The sequence below is a fragment of the Amblyomma mixtum genome, chromosome 1 (genome assembly GCF_055824585.1).
Source record: "Amblyomma mixtum isolate Tamu chromosome 1, ASM5582458v1, whole genome shotgun sequence".
NCBI lineage: Eukaryota > Metazoa > Arthropoda > Arachnida > Ixodida > Ixodidae > Amblyomma > Amblyomma mixtum.
In genome coordinates, this window is record NC_143012.1 from 318081207 (window position 1) to 318094908 (window position 13702).

General features: G+C 44.0%; 2 protein-coding genes across 8 annotated transcripts in view; both read left to right on the forward strand.

Annotated features, from left to right (window-relative positions):
• LOC149372614 (tudor domain-containing protein 7-like) overlaps positions 1-4998 on the forward strand; it is a 56621-nt gene extending 51623 nt beyond the window's left edge. For all 6 annotated transcript variants that reach the window (XM_089567130.1, XM_089567126.1, XM_089567131.1 and 3 more), the window contains 2 exons: positions 30-165; positions 2233-4998. In XM_089567130.1, the coding sequence (XP_089423256.1) occupies positions 30-165; positions 2233-2471 (375 nt within the window). In that variant the 3' untranslated portion in view covers positions 2472-4998. The remainder of the gene's footprint in view (positions 1-29; positions 166-2232) is intronic.
• A 1320-nt stretch (positions 4999-6318) lies between these two features.
• The window catches only part of LOC149372615 (sorting nexin-17-like), a 30344-nt gene continuing 22960 nt past the window's right edge, over positions 6319-13702 (forward strand). For both annotated transcript variants that reach the window (XM_089567140.1, XM_089567141.1), the window contains exons 1-3: positions 6319-6490; positions 9496-9570; positions 10712-10829. In XM_089567140.1, the coding sequence (XP_089423266.1) occupies positions 6431-6490; positions 9496-9570; positions 10712-10829 (253 nt within the window). In that variant the 5' untranslated portion in view covers positions 6319-6430. The remainder of the gene's footprint in view (positions 6491-9495; positions 9571-10711; positions 10830-13702) is intronic.

Below are 13702 nucleotides of genomic sequence, written 5' to 3' on the forward strand. Positions count from 1 at the left end.
AACCCTTTCGTCCTCTCTCTAAATAACAGGTGCAGGGACCACTGATGGCGAGTGTGTACTTCGTGGACTACGGTGACTACAGCATGATGCAACCGTCAGAGCTGCAGCCTCTGTGGCAACGCTTCAGGCACTTGCCAGTGCAGGCCATTCAGGCCTCCCTTGCTGGTATGTTTTGTGTGCGTGCATGCATATGCGGATCGTGCATTTGTGTGTTCGCAGATATTTGTGTCACCCCTCCCTTTCCATTTCCACCTCCACCTCAGTCCGATTCGAATTTGTGCTGGTTTTGTCCACTCTTTACTGTGCCGATGCAAAATGGAAGGGAAGGCGGGGGATGATTGAAAGGTGAAAATTAGTCTTTTTTTTTTCTCTCTAATTGAATTAGTTGAATATTGAGGCATTATTGAGTTCAGAAAATTGTACATGGGTTGCTCAGAAAGAAAACAGAACAGAGAAAGCAATTTACACGTTACACAATTTACAAGAAATGGTTCCCACTCACTTCTTTCTCAGCAGCATAATGCTGAAATCAGGCACTTTCAGTGCATGGTGCTGAGTCAAGAAAGTTGAGGGCACAGAAAACAGCTGAAATCTAAGACATGCTACGAGAATAGCTTTTTTTCTTGAACCTTTTACTTGAACATAGTCCCTGTGCATCTTTCGCTTAAGGTGCTCTGTTCCTAGGACTTACTTTTGCATACTGCAGTAATTGATACGCTGCTTGGTGTCTGGTGCAGCAAGATTGGGGACTTCAAGTCTCTGACTTCATGTAGTGTTGAGCCGCAGTGGCAGACTCATCAGCTTACACGGGCTGGTTCATGATCCTCTTGAAGGAATTAAAGAGAAAGTTCGGCAGAAGATGCCAGTAGGTTTTGAATGTAAGGGACCCTGCCTGCACCACCTGTGCCTTGCAGCAGTGTATGATGGGCATTTCACTGTTCAGGAAGTAGAATTCATGAGCCATTTGCTTTGCTAGCTGTAAACCTTGTTTGACAGGGAGTGTTTCACCTCCTGTCCAGGATTTTAGGCAGTATCCTTCATTGTATACAGTTGGCTAAAAGTGGAACTTTGTGTCTGTTGTATAAGATTCACTGACAAAAAAAAACTGAAAAAAAAAAATGTGGCTTATGTATCATAAAACACTATAATGGTTCAGGAGTGTGGATCAGGTTGCTAGGAATATTTATCAGTGCGACAGGTGACCAGTACCATTTTATCATGAATACCTACTTTATCACTGAAAAGTCTTATTCTTGTGTTTTGTGTGCTCTTATGCTTTTAGTTGTGTCAGTATTGACTTGCCAAATTGCATTTTTAATGACTGACCTCTGTATAATAATACTTTCTTTTGCATAGTACTGCTCTTTTATTGACTAACCAACACATAATTTTTAACTCATTAAACTTGAGGTAGCAGAACTCTATGGAAGGTAGAGACCTTCTCAGCCAATCAGAAGAGTGCATTAAACATGTTCTTCCATGTTTTATCGTCTGTGTGTTGCGTCGTCTGCTCATGACATACACATATATGGTTGGAAAAGGAGTATAAATAAACTTATGTACAGTCCCCATCAAAAGTATACACCCCAAGAGGTTTGCTTCTAAGCTGTTTAGGGGTGCTCCCTAGTGCATCTAGCAGCTTGGGAGGATTGAGGATGCGAAGGCATTCCTCTTTCGAGAGATTAGGTTGCTGAGGATGCATAAGGAGAGACATATAGCAGGCCTTGCAAGCAGACCCCTTGGGTCATATGAAAATTGGTATTTGAAAATTGGTTTTTGAGGAAAGGAAATGGCGCTATATCTGTCTCACATATTGATAGACAAGGAAAGGGATAAAGGAGGGAGTGAAAGAAGAAAGGAAGGAAGAGCTGCCATAGTGGAGGCACTGCAGCATAATTTCGACCACCTGGGGATCTTTAATGTGGATGCACTTTTGAACTTTTTTCATAGGGTATTTGTGCATCCTCATTCAGAATTTCTCACGTGGGAGCATGGTCGCCTCCCTGCCTGTGCTTGTAAATCCACCTAGGATTTCAGCTATCTTTTGGGACTTTTTAGCTGTACATACCCCCTTCACCATTAAATTCCATCCATCATTGTCATCAGGCTTGTGCTTTTTTGCTCACCTTAGTGTGTTTTTCCTTTCTGCCCTGTGTGCAGTGTGAGCATGTCTTGTTGCTCTCGTCAGCTTCCTGCATCATTGCTCTAACCCCGTGCTCTAACCCCGTGCAGGTGTGACGCCCGTGCAGGAAGACTGGAATCCTGTTGATTGCATCAACTTCCGCAACATGGTGAAGGACAAGGCATTTGTGGCCAAAATTGTCGGCAAGTCACCTGACACCAAGACTGGTGTGGAAGGGTCCGAATGCGTGGTGCTGCGGCTCTACGACACCTCCACCAGCATTGATGTTTTGATCAACCAGTTGCTTGCCGAGCGCAAAATTGTGCGCTATGCCCCCTCCTCTGACTGATGTATCACCATGCAGCGCATGGCCGACCCCAACTGTACACTGCTAGGAGGCCTCAACACTCGTTGCCTATTGTTTGGCCTTTTCTTTCACCTTTTTTCTCTTTTGATTTTCTTCCTCTATTGCTGCCTTCGGACAGTGGGGAGGTTATTCTCCTCTGCGACAGTTACTTTCGTCTTTTGTTTCCTCCTGGAAAGCTGACTGATAATGACATTGATGAGCACGTGTGCCTTCTATGCTCCTTTTTTGTATTATTGCCACTGGCTAACCCTTGACCTGCTGGTTGCAGAGATATTGGGGCAAGAAAGTGGGAGCTCTCTCTCTTCTTTTTTCACTTTCTTACTCATCCTTATGTGATGCAGGGGAGTGGGGGGGGGGGCTTCTGGAAAAAGAGTTTTCTACCTCAGTGTTCCCTCTCCTCTCCTGCCCTCGTTGTAGCAGCCCACCACCACATCCTTGGTGTGTACTTGTGAGCAGTTGAATAGCATTTGAATCCTACTCATTTTTCATGTCAGTAGCTCGAGCCTTTTGTGAGTGGCAAGCTAGCTTGTGGGGGACTAACATTCCTGAAGCATTGCACGCATAGGTAATGCCATTCGGTGCATTTTATGTTTGAAGTGTTTTGTCGTTGGTTGCTGTTTTGGGCTGAACAGATTTTCTCCCAGTCTTTTCAGCTTACAGGTTAGCTCTTTTGGCAGCAGTTTCAGGCTTGTCATATTTTTAGCTTACATCCTTTGGAGATTGAGAAGGCCACGATTAGTGTTGGCCATCCATGCATTGGCAGCTATGCAGTAGACTTGTGTGTCCTACAACATATATGCAAGAAAGTGATATTCATCTTCATAATGCTGTTGGCACAGACTAGCACAATTTATGCCCCGTAGTAATGCTCAAAATTTGTTGACGTCGGTCAAAGCATTGTAATGCTGTAATGTGGCGCACTTCGACATAGTTGCGCTAAACACAATGGTTGGTGCCCTCTATTTCTGAATAAATGTAAGCCAAGGCAGGTTGTCACCACTCCAGCTAAAGTTCAACTTGGCACGCTTTGCACATGAGCGGGCAAGGTCACTGTGTCGGATGATGTGCCACTTCTTGCACTGTTTTTTTTTGGAGAACTGCGCTCAACTTTTTCATCTCTTAATGCAATAGCAACATAGTATCCAACAGTTGATCCAAGAACTGGTTCTCTGTTGCGGCACAGCCAGTCAAATATATGGCATAGTCTCTCATATAATTTTCCCTTTTTGTGACACAACAGGCTCATAAGAGTGTTGGTTTATAATATGAGCATCCTCTTTGGGTATCCTCTAAAAGTGTGCACTTTCACAGTGCGTTGTGGTGGTCTGTGCTTACGTGCAGTGCTGTTTTAGTTTTTGGCATCGGACTTGCAAGATAGCATATGAACAGCTTTGCTGGGGAATCATGAGTGTGTATACCCTATCCTTCTTTTGTTTATTTTTTTTTTCGTGTGTGCAATATATATTGGGTTAAGGAGTTTGTATTGGTGGTGATATTTCCATGCTACCGTCTACCTACTCTAGCCCAAAAGAAACCCCATATGCTTGTGCTCGCTATTATCCCTGCTTGGGTGTTGTGATCTCTTGAGCATTTTTTTTTTTTGTTGTGTTGCTTGTATTTGAAAATTTGGTATAGTACATTAGTTATATACCTATGTTGTTTGTGTGAGTTGTTTGTAGTGTCTCTGAACAGTTTTTCCTTTTGAGTCTTGTTTTGTGTGTTGCATTTCACCTTAATCTCACCTTGTTTGTATGGTGGGGTGCTGTAGTCAGATTTTATGGGCACAAATATTATCTCTGGCGTTTCACTAACTTATAAATTGACCTGGTTATAAATTAAATTTGTTGCTTTAGGACGGAATTAAGACTGTCTTGTTGAACATGCAATATTCTTTATGCTGTTTACTGCTGTTGCAGCAGACTTATTACAGGTTTGTATTCAAGAGAAAAGTTTTATTTGAAACTGAAGCCTGCAGCAGTAGCGTGGTACAAATCTTAAGGTAAAGAGCTAGTGCAGGACTGAGGATAAGTTTGTATCCTTTATAATAGAAAAATAGTTAGCTTCTTGGTACTAATTCTTGTTAGTAAACAAATAGTCTGTTTATAATGTATACTTTGTTTATCTGTAACAAGTGTGTTCCTAAGTCACTTAACACAAACTTTGTCAAATGTGTGTAAACTCAACCTTTTGCTACTCTTAGGTGCTTGGCATCAACATTTTGCTTCTGTCATTAAATTGGTTACTGCAAAACAATAGCAGATCAGCTGAAATTGGGGCAGGTATTGCTGCTTTGATACTCTTCTTTGCAAGATGTTGGTGCCATGCATTTCTTGCCAAACCGGTTGTTCCTATGTAATCTCTCCATAGCACCTATTTATAAACTTTTGCACGTTGACTTGCGTTTTGGTGCAGAAGAATGCCAAACAATGGGAGCAGGAATGTTACGAAGATCTGTACGTCCAGTTTGCTTACGCATTTTTCTACAATAAACCTGCATTCCAAATTTTAAGCATGTGTTTTGTGTTTGTATGGTAGGTTTCGAAGCTGTGCCTTATGACCTATTTTTATGGCGCAAAGGCATCTGTTGCCAAAGAGCGCCATGGCACAAGGTATTTTCTTCTACTCAAGGAGGGGTCAAAGACCCATTTCACAAGCATTTCGCCCTAAATAAGCCTGCACGATTATGCAGCTGCACAAACAGATCTAATGGACTGAGTATTGAATGTGCCGTCTCTCAAGAAGACTGGTATAAGTGGCCCTCGTGGATCAACTCCGGATAACTGGCTAAAAATTTATTAGCAGAAGGAGCTTTGGCTTCAATTGCCACTACAAACAGAGCTGTATGCACAATTGCCTGATGGTGCCCACTTTGAAGCTCTGCTTTTTTGGCTTGACATCACTGCAGGTGACATGTGCATACGACTGTTGTTTCTTTCAGACAAAAAAAAAAGTTCCACAGGCAAATGTGGAATTTCGAGCTTTGCTAACCGTGAACTAAATATAGCATACATTGCAACGCTAAATGCGCACCTTAATATACTTCTCTCGGTTGTACCGCTCAATTATTGGCGCTGGAATTTTATTCGGAGATGGTAATGGTAAAGGACAGTATTGCTTTTTTTATACCAAGTTTGGATTATGTACTTTCCCGATTTGATCAGAATTATATATACGCCTCGTCTGCAGCGCATAGTGCTCGTTTAGCGTTACAACAGTATGCATTCGATTAATGTGTGTGAGGAGCTATTACAAATGTTTTCAGCCTTCGTACTCGAGTTCACCTCTATCGTATTTGCGTTTTTGGTTAAATAATCGCGAAAGTGTTTCACTTCCCAGCAAACCAAAAACCTCTCAGAGACGTCTCAGAGACGTCTAACTAGGCGTCTCTGAGAGGTTTTTGGTTTGCTGGGTTGTGTATTGGCGACCTACAATGAACCAGCGTAAAATCCACCCGAATGACTGATCTAAGGGAACGCTGCCCATGACAGCCACAGAACCTTGAGCTATGGATTTCTAGGGACCATACTTCACTTTGCTCCAGTTCTACGCTGAGCGCTAAGCCCATCTGGCTCCAACCAGCTGACGGGAGAGCCGGAGGAACACTGGCTGAGCGAGCGCCGCCTCGCCGTCCGCATATATTTCCTGCCGTATTAGTTCCATGTCTTATTCTCACTTGTACTAGTAACTTTCGTATTGATTGTTCTGCTCGCTTAAAACAAACGAGAACCAGGTCTGTTTGTTTCTTTTTTTTCTTCGTCCAGAGAACTATTTCAATTAAACCGCGTACGAACACAACTCCTGTGGCGGAAGACTGCTATACGGACTTGTTGTTCGGTCCAGGGGGAATGGCCAGCCGGAGCATATGTAGCGAAAACATTGCTATTGTCACTTCTTCTCCTGTGCCCCATGTGCTTTGGTGAAGTCCAACTGCTTGCGTAACGATGCATTTTTCGATACCGGATACGCAAGAACTTAAAGACGAAAGCGGCTCTACTTATGTCGTGAGTAGATGCTTACGATCTGAGCAGCGTCGTGGAGGAAACCCCGCTGCGCCTGAGGTTCACGCTTTTTGGATGGCGTGGGCCGTTATCCACATAAGCTTGCGATAAATGTGTTGTCGGGAGACCGTTACTTTGAGGACTTGAAGTCGCATTAAACGACTCGCTAGCGGAAATACCTTTTTCGGAGGGTATCGAAAGTTCAGTCAACCCGCATGTGTTGTAGCTTACACTTGTGTATTTTTACTTTATGGAGCGGCATCAGTCACAAGAATTGTTTCAACAGCTGCATTTTAGCATCGTAGTCTTACCGTAGTGCTGATTAGACCGATAAATTTGTGATCGCTGTGAAAAACGTTATCTTATGCCTGTGCGCTGCCTGCTGAATCTTGAACGGGCTTGTATGCCGAACGATAGTTTCTTAAGTAGGGCGCTGTTCCCGTTCCTCATTAATGACGTGATGAGTTATGTGTAAGAATGACAGCAGACGCAGTGCCCTGGTCAGGAATGGTGGACCAAAGTTTAAAGCGGCATATGCTTGCGCAGGAGCTTAGGATCATCTTGACAGTTGCAAAGCGTTAGCTGAAGTCGTTGTGAAGCACCGGGCGCCAAAGGACTCCCCCCACTCCACCACTTGATTTGTTTTGTGCGTTGATCACTATAGGCACGCCCTGTTGCTGATGTTACTTTGAAGGCTTGAGACTGAATGGAATGTTACGTTCATCACTTACGTACACGCGTCGAGATACGGGTGTGCGGTCTCGGCGAGACAAGACGATTGAACTGTAATCAAACGTCGCTTTCTTGATATATCTGAGCACGCGAAACTTAATGACATGAAATTCATGTTATCTGGTGTTTAGGTTGCAAAAGAAGCATTCACTGAAACGCCTTAGCGCTGCGCAATTTGTAGCACAGTAAGGGGTCTTTTTTCTAGTCGCGCTATGTCTTAACATTGATCTGTAGTGTTTTTAACTTTTAATTGACTCTAGCTGTGTGAAAGGTTCGACAAATTTCCGAGTTATTGTGCGATTCCCGTTTTATTTTAATAGATCGTGGTGACTTGTCACTTACGTCATGAAGGAATAGCTGTGGTGAACATGTAAATTCCCGATAAACCATGCTGGCCTACAGTTTTGCAGAACCTACGTTCAGTATAAATTCAGCGTCGCATTCCAGTGTCATAGGGCGTTGTTCTTGCCAGCTAACTGAAGAAGTTTATCCAGCTGATATGTATTGGCGAACAGCTACTTGGTCGTTGTCTGTACAGATTTCTGACTTAGTTTCATATGTCATTGCATTCAACAATGACAGCTTCCCAGGTGGAAATTACCATCTGGAAACCTGCTGGTTTTCTAGCAGTGTTGGTTCCTACAGTGCTAGGTTATTAAATAAGCCCATTCCCAACAGCTGATGGGACCAAAGCTGTTTGAACCAGCAGCTGCTGGAACCAGTAAGTGCCCTGGTAGCATGGAAACATTAAAATAACTTTTCTTTGTGTAAATGAACAATTTGTATGGCCTTTTGTGTGCTACCCTTCTGAAATGTTACAATTAAGTGCTAAAGTAAGTTTCTAGATGCCAAGCATGTACAAAAAAAAAAGTTATGGAGGGCACTTAAGACTGTTTACATGATTAAATGCGGAAGCACTGTCTCCTCAATGGCTCTGTTGTGAGGTTTATTAAAGGTGCCTTCCTTTCTAATGGGACACCTGCTAATTAGCATGCAGTCTTAAGGAAACGCATACACTAGGTTCACCATTATTCACCACAAAAATAACTTCATTTTGCAGCCTATGGGTTACGTGCTCGTCTCGCAGTCTGATGGTCCGTGGTTCAAATCCTCGTACCTTCGAAAGAAATTTTATTTTTTTCATCTTTGCTGTAGATGTCAGTGTCTTATGGTCTGCTGCTGACATCATGCAAGAGCATGGTGACGTAACTGAGGAATTTCATGTCATGGACAGTGACGGACGCCGGCTTTTGGGCTAATGGAACAAATAATGCATTCGCATTAAAAGAATACGCTCGCGACCTATGCTAATATGTCACTCTGTAGGACCATGCTGGTCTGTCTATAGTGAGAGCTAGCTTGCAGATACAGCTTCAAACCCTACTCAGCAAGCAGCAAAAAGAGCAGCAACAAACTACAATACACACAATTTACATGTAGAATTCATACAGTCATATTGACACTAATACCATGGGCACATACTTATGCCCTCCATTAAGAGTGTACCAGAGGTGTCAGTGAGGAGTAGTTTTCGCAAAGTTTTCTCATCAAATTTTGCCACTCTGTGCAACTTATAGCAGGCAGTCCAGGAGCTGAACATTGCTGGTTGCTGATTTAGCTGAACATTGCTGACAGTTAAAGAACATCATTATATCCAAACAATGGAAAAAGTTCTCCAAATTGAACGGCCAAACGTTCTCAGCTGGAACCAGCAGATCCCAGTTCAGAACCAGCAAGCTTCTAGTCGGGGCCAGCAGAATCCAACAAGGTTCCTTCTGGAACCAGTTGGTCATGTGGAAAGCCAGCAAGGTTCTTGCTGGGACCAGCTGAAACTAGCAGATACCAGCACGTTCCCAGTTGGGAATTCTCACTTGGTTTGACAGGTCTGGTTGCCATACAAAGCAAAAAAGTTGAACTTAAAAATGGGACATAGCCTTCAGATTTGTTATTTGATCCCATTTCCATTTTTTCTGTCTCATCGTTGCTCTTAAATCTGTTTTATTTCAAATCGTCTTTTCTTTTTTTTGTCCTGCGGGGAGAAGTCTGTACAAAATAAATAAGTGAAGCTTATCTTTTATGCATCATGTTAATTACTTTTTGTTCGGTGCTTGAGCTGCTTTCGAGAACTGAGAAATTAAGCTATCTATTTAAAACAGTCACAGGGGTTCCTCACGCAACTTATTTCTATTGCAAAATCGACTGAATATGCAGCATTGGTACTTTGGGCCGCACTTGTTTCATTCAGTGACAAGTTTGTTCTGTTTTTTTTTTTTCAGGCATACAACATACACGTAAATGGAGCCTTCCACTGTGCTGTTCGCTACAAGCAGTTACACAGCCTGCATGATCAGGTGAATAGCTTGCTGTGGAAGTGGCATACTTCTCTTGTCAACCAGTGTCCTTGACAGGCAGTGCATTAGTATAGCTACTGATGGTGATTGTAGGTAGTACAGTTTCTGAGAACCTGCTCAGGGATTCTGTGGCATGATTTGCTCTGGCAAATTATTTTGTGCAAAGAAAATATTTGTCTGGCCTTGTGCTTACTGACGCTAAAGAAGCTCCAAAGTATTTGTGTGACTGGGTGCTTCTGTGAAGCGAAATTTGGCTTTAGTGATGAGTCTTCTGAATAATATTGAACATGTTTGCGTAAAATTCAGTGTCTGGTTTTGCACAGTGAATGAAACTTTTTCATAGCTAGTCTGAAATCTGCTCAGCCCAGTTTCAAGATCAGAATCATTTGGAGCACTCATTTTAAGACTCGGGAGCTAATTCTTTACCACTTTCCAGATCTTAGCATTGCATAGGCTTATGAGCTTTTTTATTCTTTTATTCACAGGACATTGATTTGTAACTTGATTTCAACTCGTATTGCTAAAGAAGCATTTTTATTCTAACAATGTGCTATCGTGTGCATTAGTTTTTGGGAAACTACTTTTGCCATGTTTAGCTGCTGCTGTTGCTTCCAGGGACTAGCCTGCTAAGTAAACCACAATGCTGAGCTAGTTGTTTCATTTTGACTGAAGACATTTCGTAGTGCAAAAAAAAATCAGACAAGAATGAGAAATGATGGAACACATACTGTCACCCTTTGAAGCCACACACTTGAAATGGAATTTTTCGTTTGGCAATTAAGTAATGTTCTCATGGAGGAAGATGATAAGACTGTTGGTATTTGCAAAGTGTAATGTGCTCATCAAGTTTAGTGCTGATGGAGCTGGAAAACTGACATTGTCTTTCTAAGGCCTGACTATACTAGTTAGGTGAAGAAGTATATCACTTAGATGGAAATAAAAAATGGCATGTCAAAGGGTTGAGCTTTCATTTTATTGTTCACACTTTACTTGTGCCAGAGTATGAGGTATAGCTGTCACCATTATTTGTAAAGTTTTAACAGTGGCCGTATGACTTAGCTGGTTTCATCCGGCCCAACTTCAGTTCTCGTAGTGTCACTACAGGTGCAAACTTGTATGCATTTTCTTTGTTTCTCTTCAGCTGAAGAAGGTGTTTGGACAAGCAGCGCTGCCTCATTTCCCACCAAAAAAGCTGCTTCCATTAACACCAACGCAAACTGAGGAACGACGTAGCTGCCTTGAAAAGTACATCCAACTTGGTAGGTGTGCAGTGTATAGTGCGAGCCCAAAGATTGCCATATGCACCTTGTGAAGATTGACATATTATTCATATTACCGTATTTTCCGGTGTATAAGACGCACCCTTGTATAAGACGCACCCGCCATATATGAAGGCTCTCATTGAAAAAGTTGGTATATAAGACGCACCGGTGTATAAGACGCACCCCAATTTACCCACTTAGTCTAGTGAGGGTTAATTAAACACGCTTGCTCGACCATCGCGAAATGAACCATGGATGGACTCATCTGATCGCATAAAAGCTCCGTAGCTCCGTAGGCCCGCAGCCCGATATTTCCGTTTTCGGTAGCATACTCGACCGCAGATAATTTGAACTTTGCGGTGTAGCTCTTGCTCAACTTTGGTGGCATACTGTAGTAAGACCGAGCACGACAGGTGTAGGTAGTGGAAAACACGCCGAAGTCACCAACACAGACGTAATACGTAAACGGTTGCGAAGTTGCAAAGAATGTCTAAAAAAGAATGCCGGCTTGGCTTGTTTCGACAATGGCGAGAAGCGCGACTGTCGCCATCTTTTGGAATTTCACATTACTTTTGCTTGCGCCTCCGAAACGACCGCGTGTTTGCGATTCTGGAAGTCGTCATCCCCGCCGTTTCATGATAAAGTTCACCTAAAAAAAGTTGCGCACGGCGGTCCCCGTATTGAAGTCTTAACCGTGTTACTACCGCATCATTGGTAGTGATATTTTTTCGGTGAAGAAAGCTTGAGCATGAACCTGAGTAATTTCTGAACTTGCAAAAAAAAAACGAAAAATTCGCATATAAGACGCACCCTTGTATAGGAGGTATGCACATGACGTCATCCGCAAGGGGCGCTAGCGGCCGGCGCGGCATTCGCCATGTTGGTGGTCGCGCGCGCGGCCGCCGCAGCCAGCCGCAGCGTTTGAATAGCTGGTGATGGGTGAAATGTGAGTGTATTTCGCGTCTCGCCGCACGTAATTTCTGTCCGACCCGTGCCGCCGCGTGACTGAGTGAATATTCCGTGAACTGTGCGAAGCAGAAAAGAGCGGGCACGCTCAGAAGGTTCTACTTTGTGAAAAGGTCGACCCCCCGTAGGAATGCGGAGGCACCGGAATGGTGTGCGACGTATACAAGACTGCTGCCGCGCGTTGAATTCACCGGTATCGAGGCCCACCTTGTGCACGGCTTAAGTTTGCTGGCAGGCCAAGGAATTAAAGGATATAAACTTATGAGAGGGTGCAATTACTTGACAAGCGGGTGAGTCCAAGAGCCGTGCTGTGGGTGCCGACGTCCGCGGTGCCGACGGCCGAAGTGCCGTTTTTGAAGAGGTGAGTAATTCGAAGGGTCTGTTCACTTAGCTGTAGCTTAACTTGTCATCTCTACCTGCTGAAAGTGACGTGTTACAACTGAATCTAGCGGAATGGCTACACACTGCGTTGCTGCGAAAACGGTCTTGTGCATACGAAGCAGCGCTACGTAGCTACAATCAAAACTGCAAAACATTCTCGCTGTGTCTGCCGTTCGTGCTGCGAGCGCATGGCAGTATTTGTTTGGCCGTTCTGTTGGGTAAATAAGGCAGCTATGGCGCTTTGCCTTTCTGCTGAAAGACCGTACGTCTGAGAAGCGTCAGCAGTTCGCGGACTACAGCTAGGTGCTTGAATTATCAATTTCTGCGGTGGCAGTTCTGGAATTTCGGTAATTAATCGTGCTGTTTATCCACGATGTGCCCTGCATGACTAGCTGACAGTTATCAACTGATATTAAAAGCTGCAAGTCGTGTACGTTCTTGCGTGCAGCGCAGCCAGCCAGTTTTGCTGCCGAGTTGAGGCAGCTCGGTTATATCACGGGGCAGAATTCTGCTGCAAACTTCATGCACAATACGCGCTCCACAAAGATAAGTGGTCGCTGACGTATTCAACAACGTACAAATATGTTACGGATCACTAACAGTTCAGGCCGGGTACCTCACGGGGCACCGTGACACTGCGCGAGCTGGCCTGAAACGACCGCAAACATGGCGCGCCTGCCGCGACGACACTCGCGCCGTCTGGTAGCGCGGCCTCAGTGAATACCTCCTATAGGACGCACCAGCAAGATTTTTGACAAAAAACCGCGTCTTATACACCGGAAAATACGGTAGTCATTTTAAAGCAGACATTCTTAATGGGCTTGTTCGGTGGTACTTGAGATATTTTTGTTTATTTGTTTCCTGATTGAAGAATGTAATGCATGGGGAAAAGGTGAAGGGTATTGCACTCAGCGCTTTCTGGCTGCCTGCCTGTAGAGCACCGGACGCGTAATTCGGAGGTCGTGGGTTCGGATCCCACCGGCGGCAGTGGTTGTTTTTTCTTCTGCTTTTCTAATCAATTAGCTTTAAGCGATAACATATTCACTAATATTCTGAATTGATCAACACCACAAAATAAATAAAATCAATTAAATATCCCCTGTGCCCCTTGGTGTCTGTGGCTGTTGGCTTCTTTCATGTTTATAACGAGCCCCTCATTCCCCTTCCCTTGTTTGCTTAATTGCTTAGTGAGGGCCTCGGTTCTGGCAGCCTTGACGCCATAGGAAGCATAAGAGGGTTCTCACGCAGCTTCCACCCTCTCTGTTCGATGACGTTCTACGTCACACCTGCGGTAACTCAGGACGTTCTACGTCCGCCGCTTATGAACATGGGTGGCGCTGATGAACACTCTCAAGGTTAGGTTACTTGTAAACATAAATACCCCCGAAAGCAGAAGATTTGACAGCCGTCGCCGTAGCTCAGAGGCAGAGCACCGGACGCGTAATTCGGAGGTCTTGGGTTCGGATCCCACCGGCGGCAGTGGTTGTTTTTTCTTCTGCTTTTCTAATCAATTAGCTTTAAGC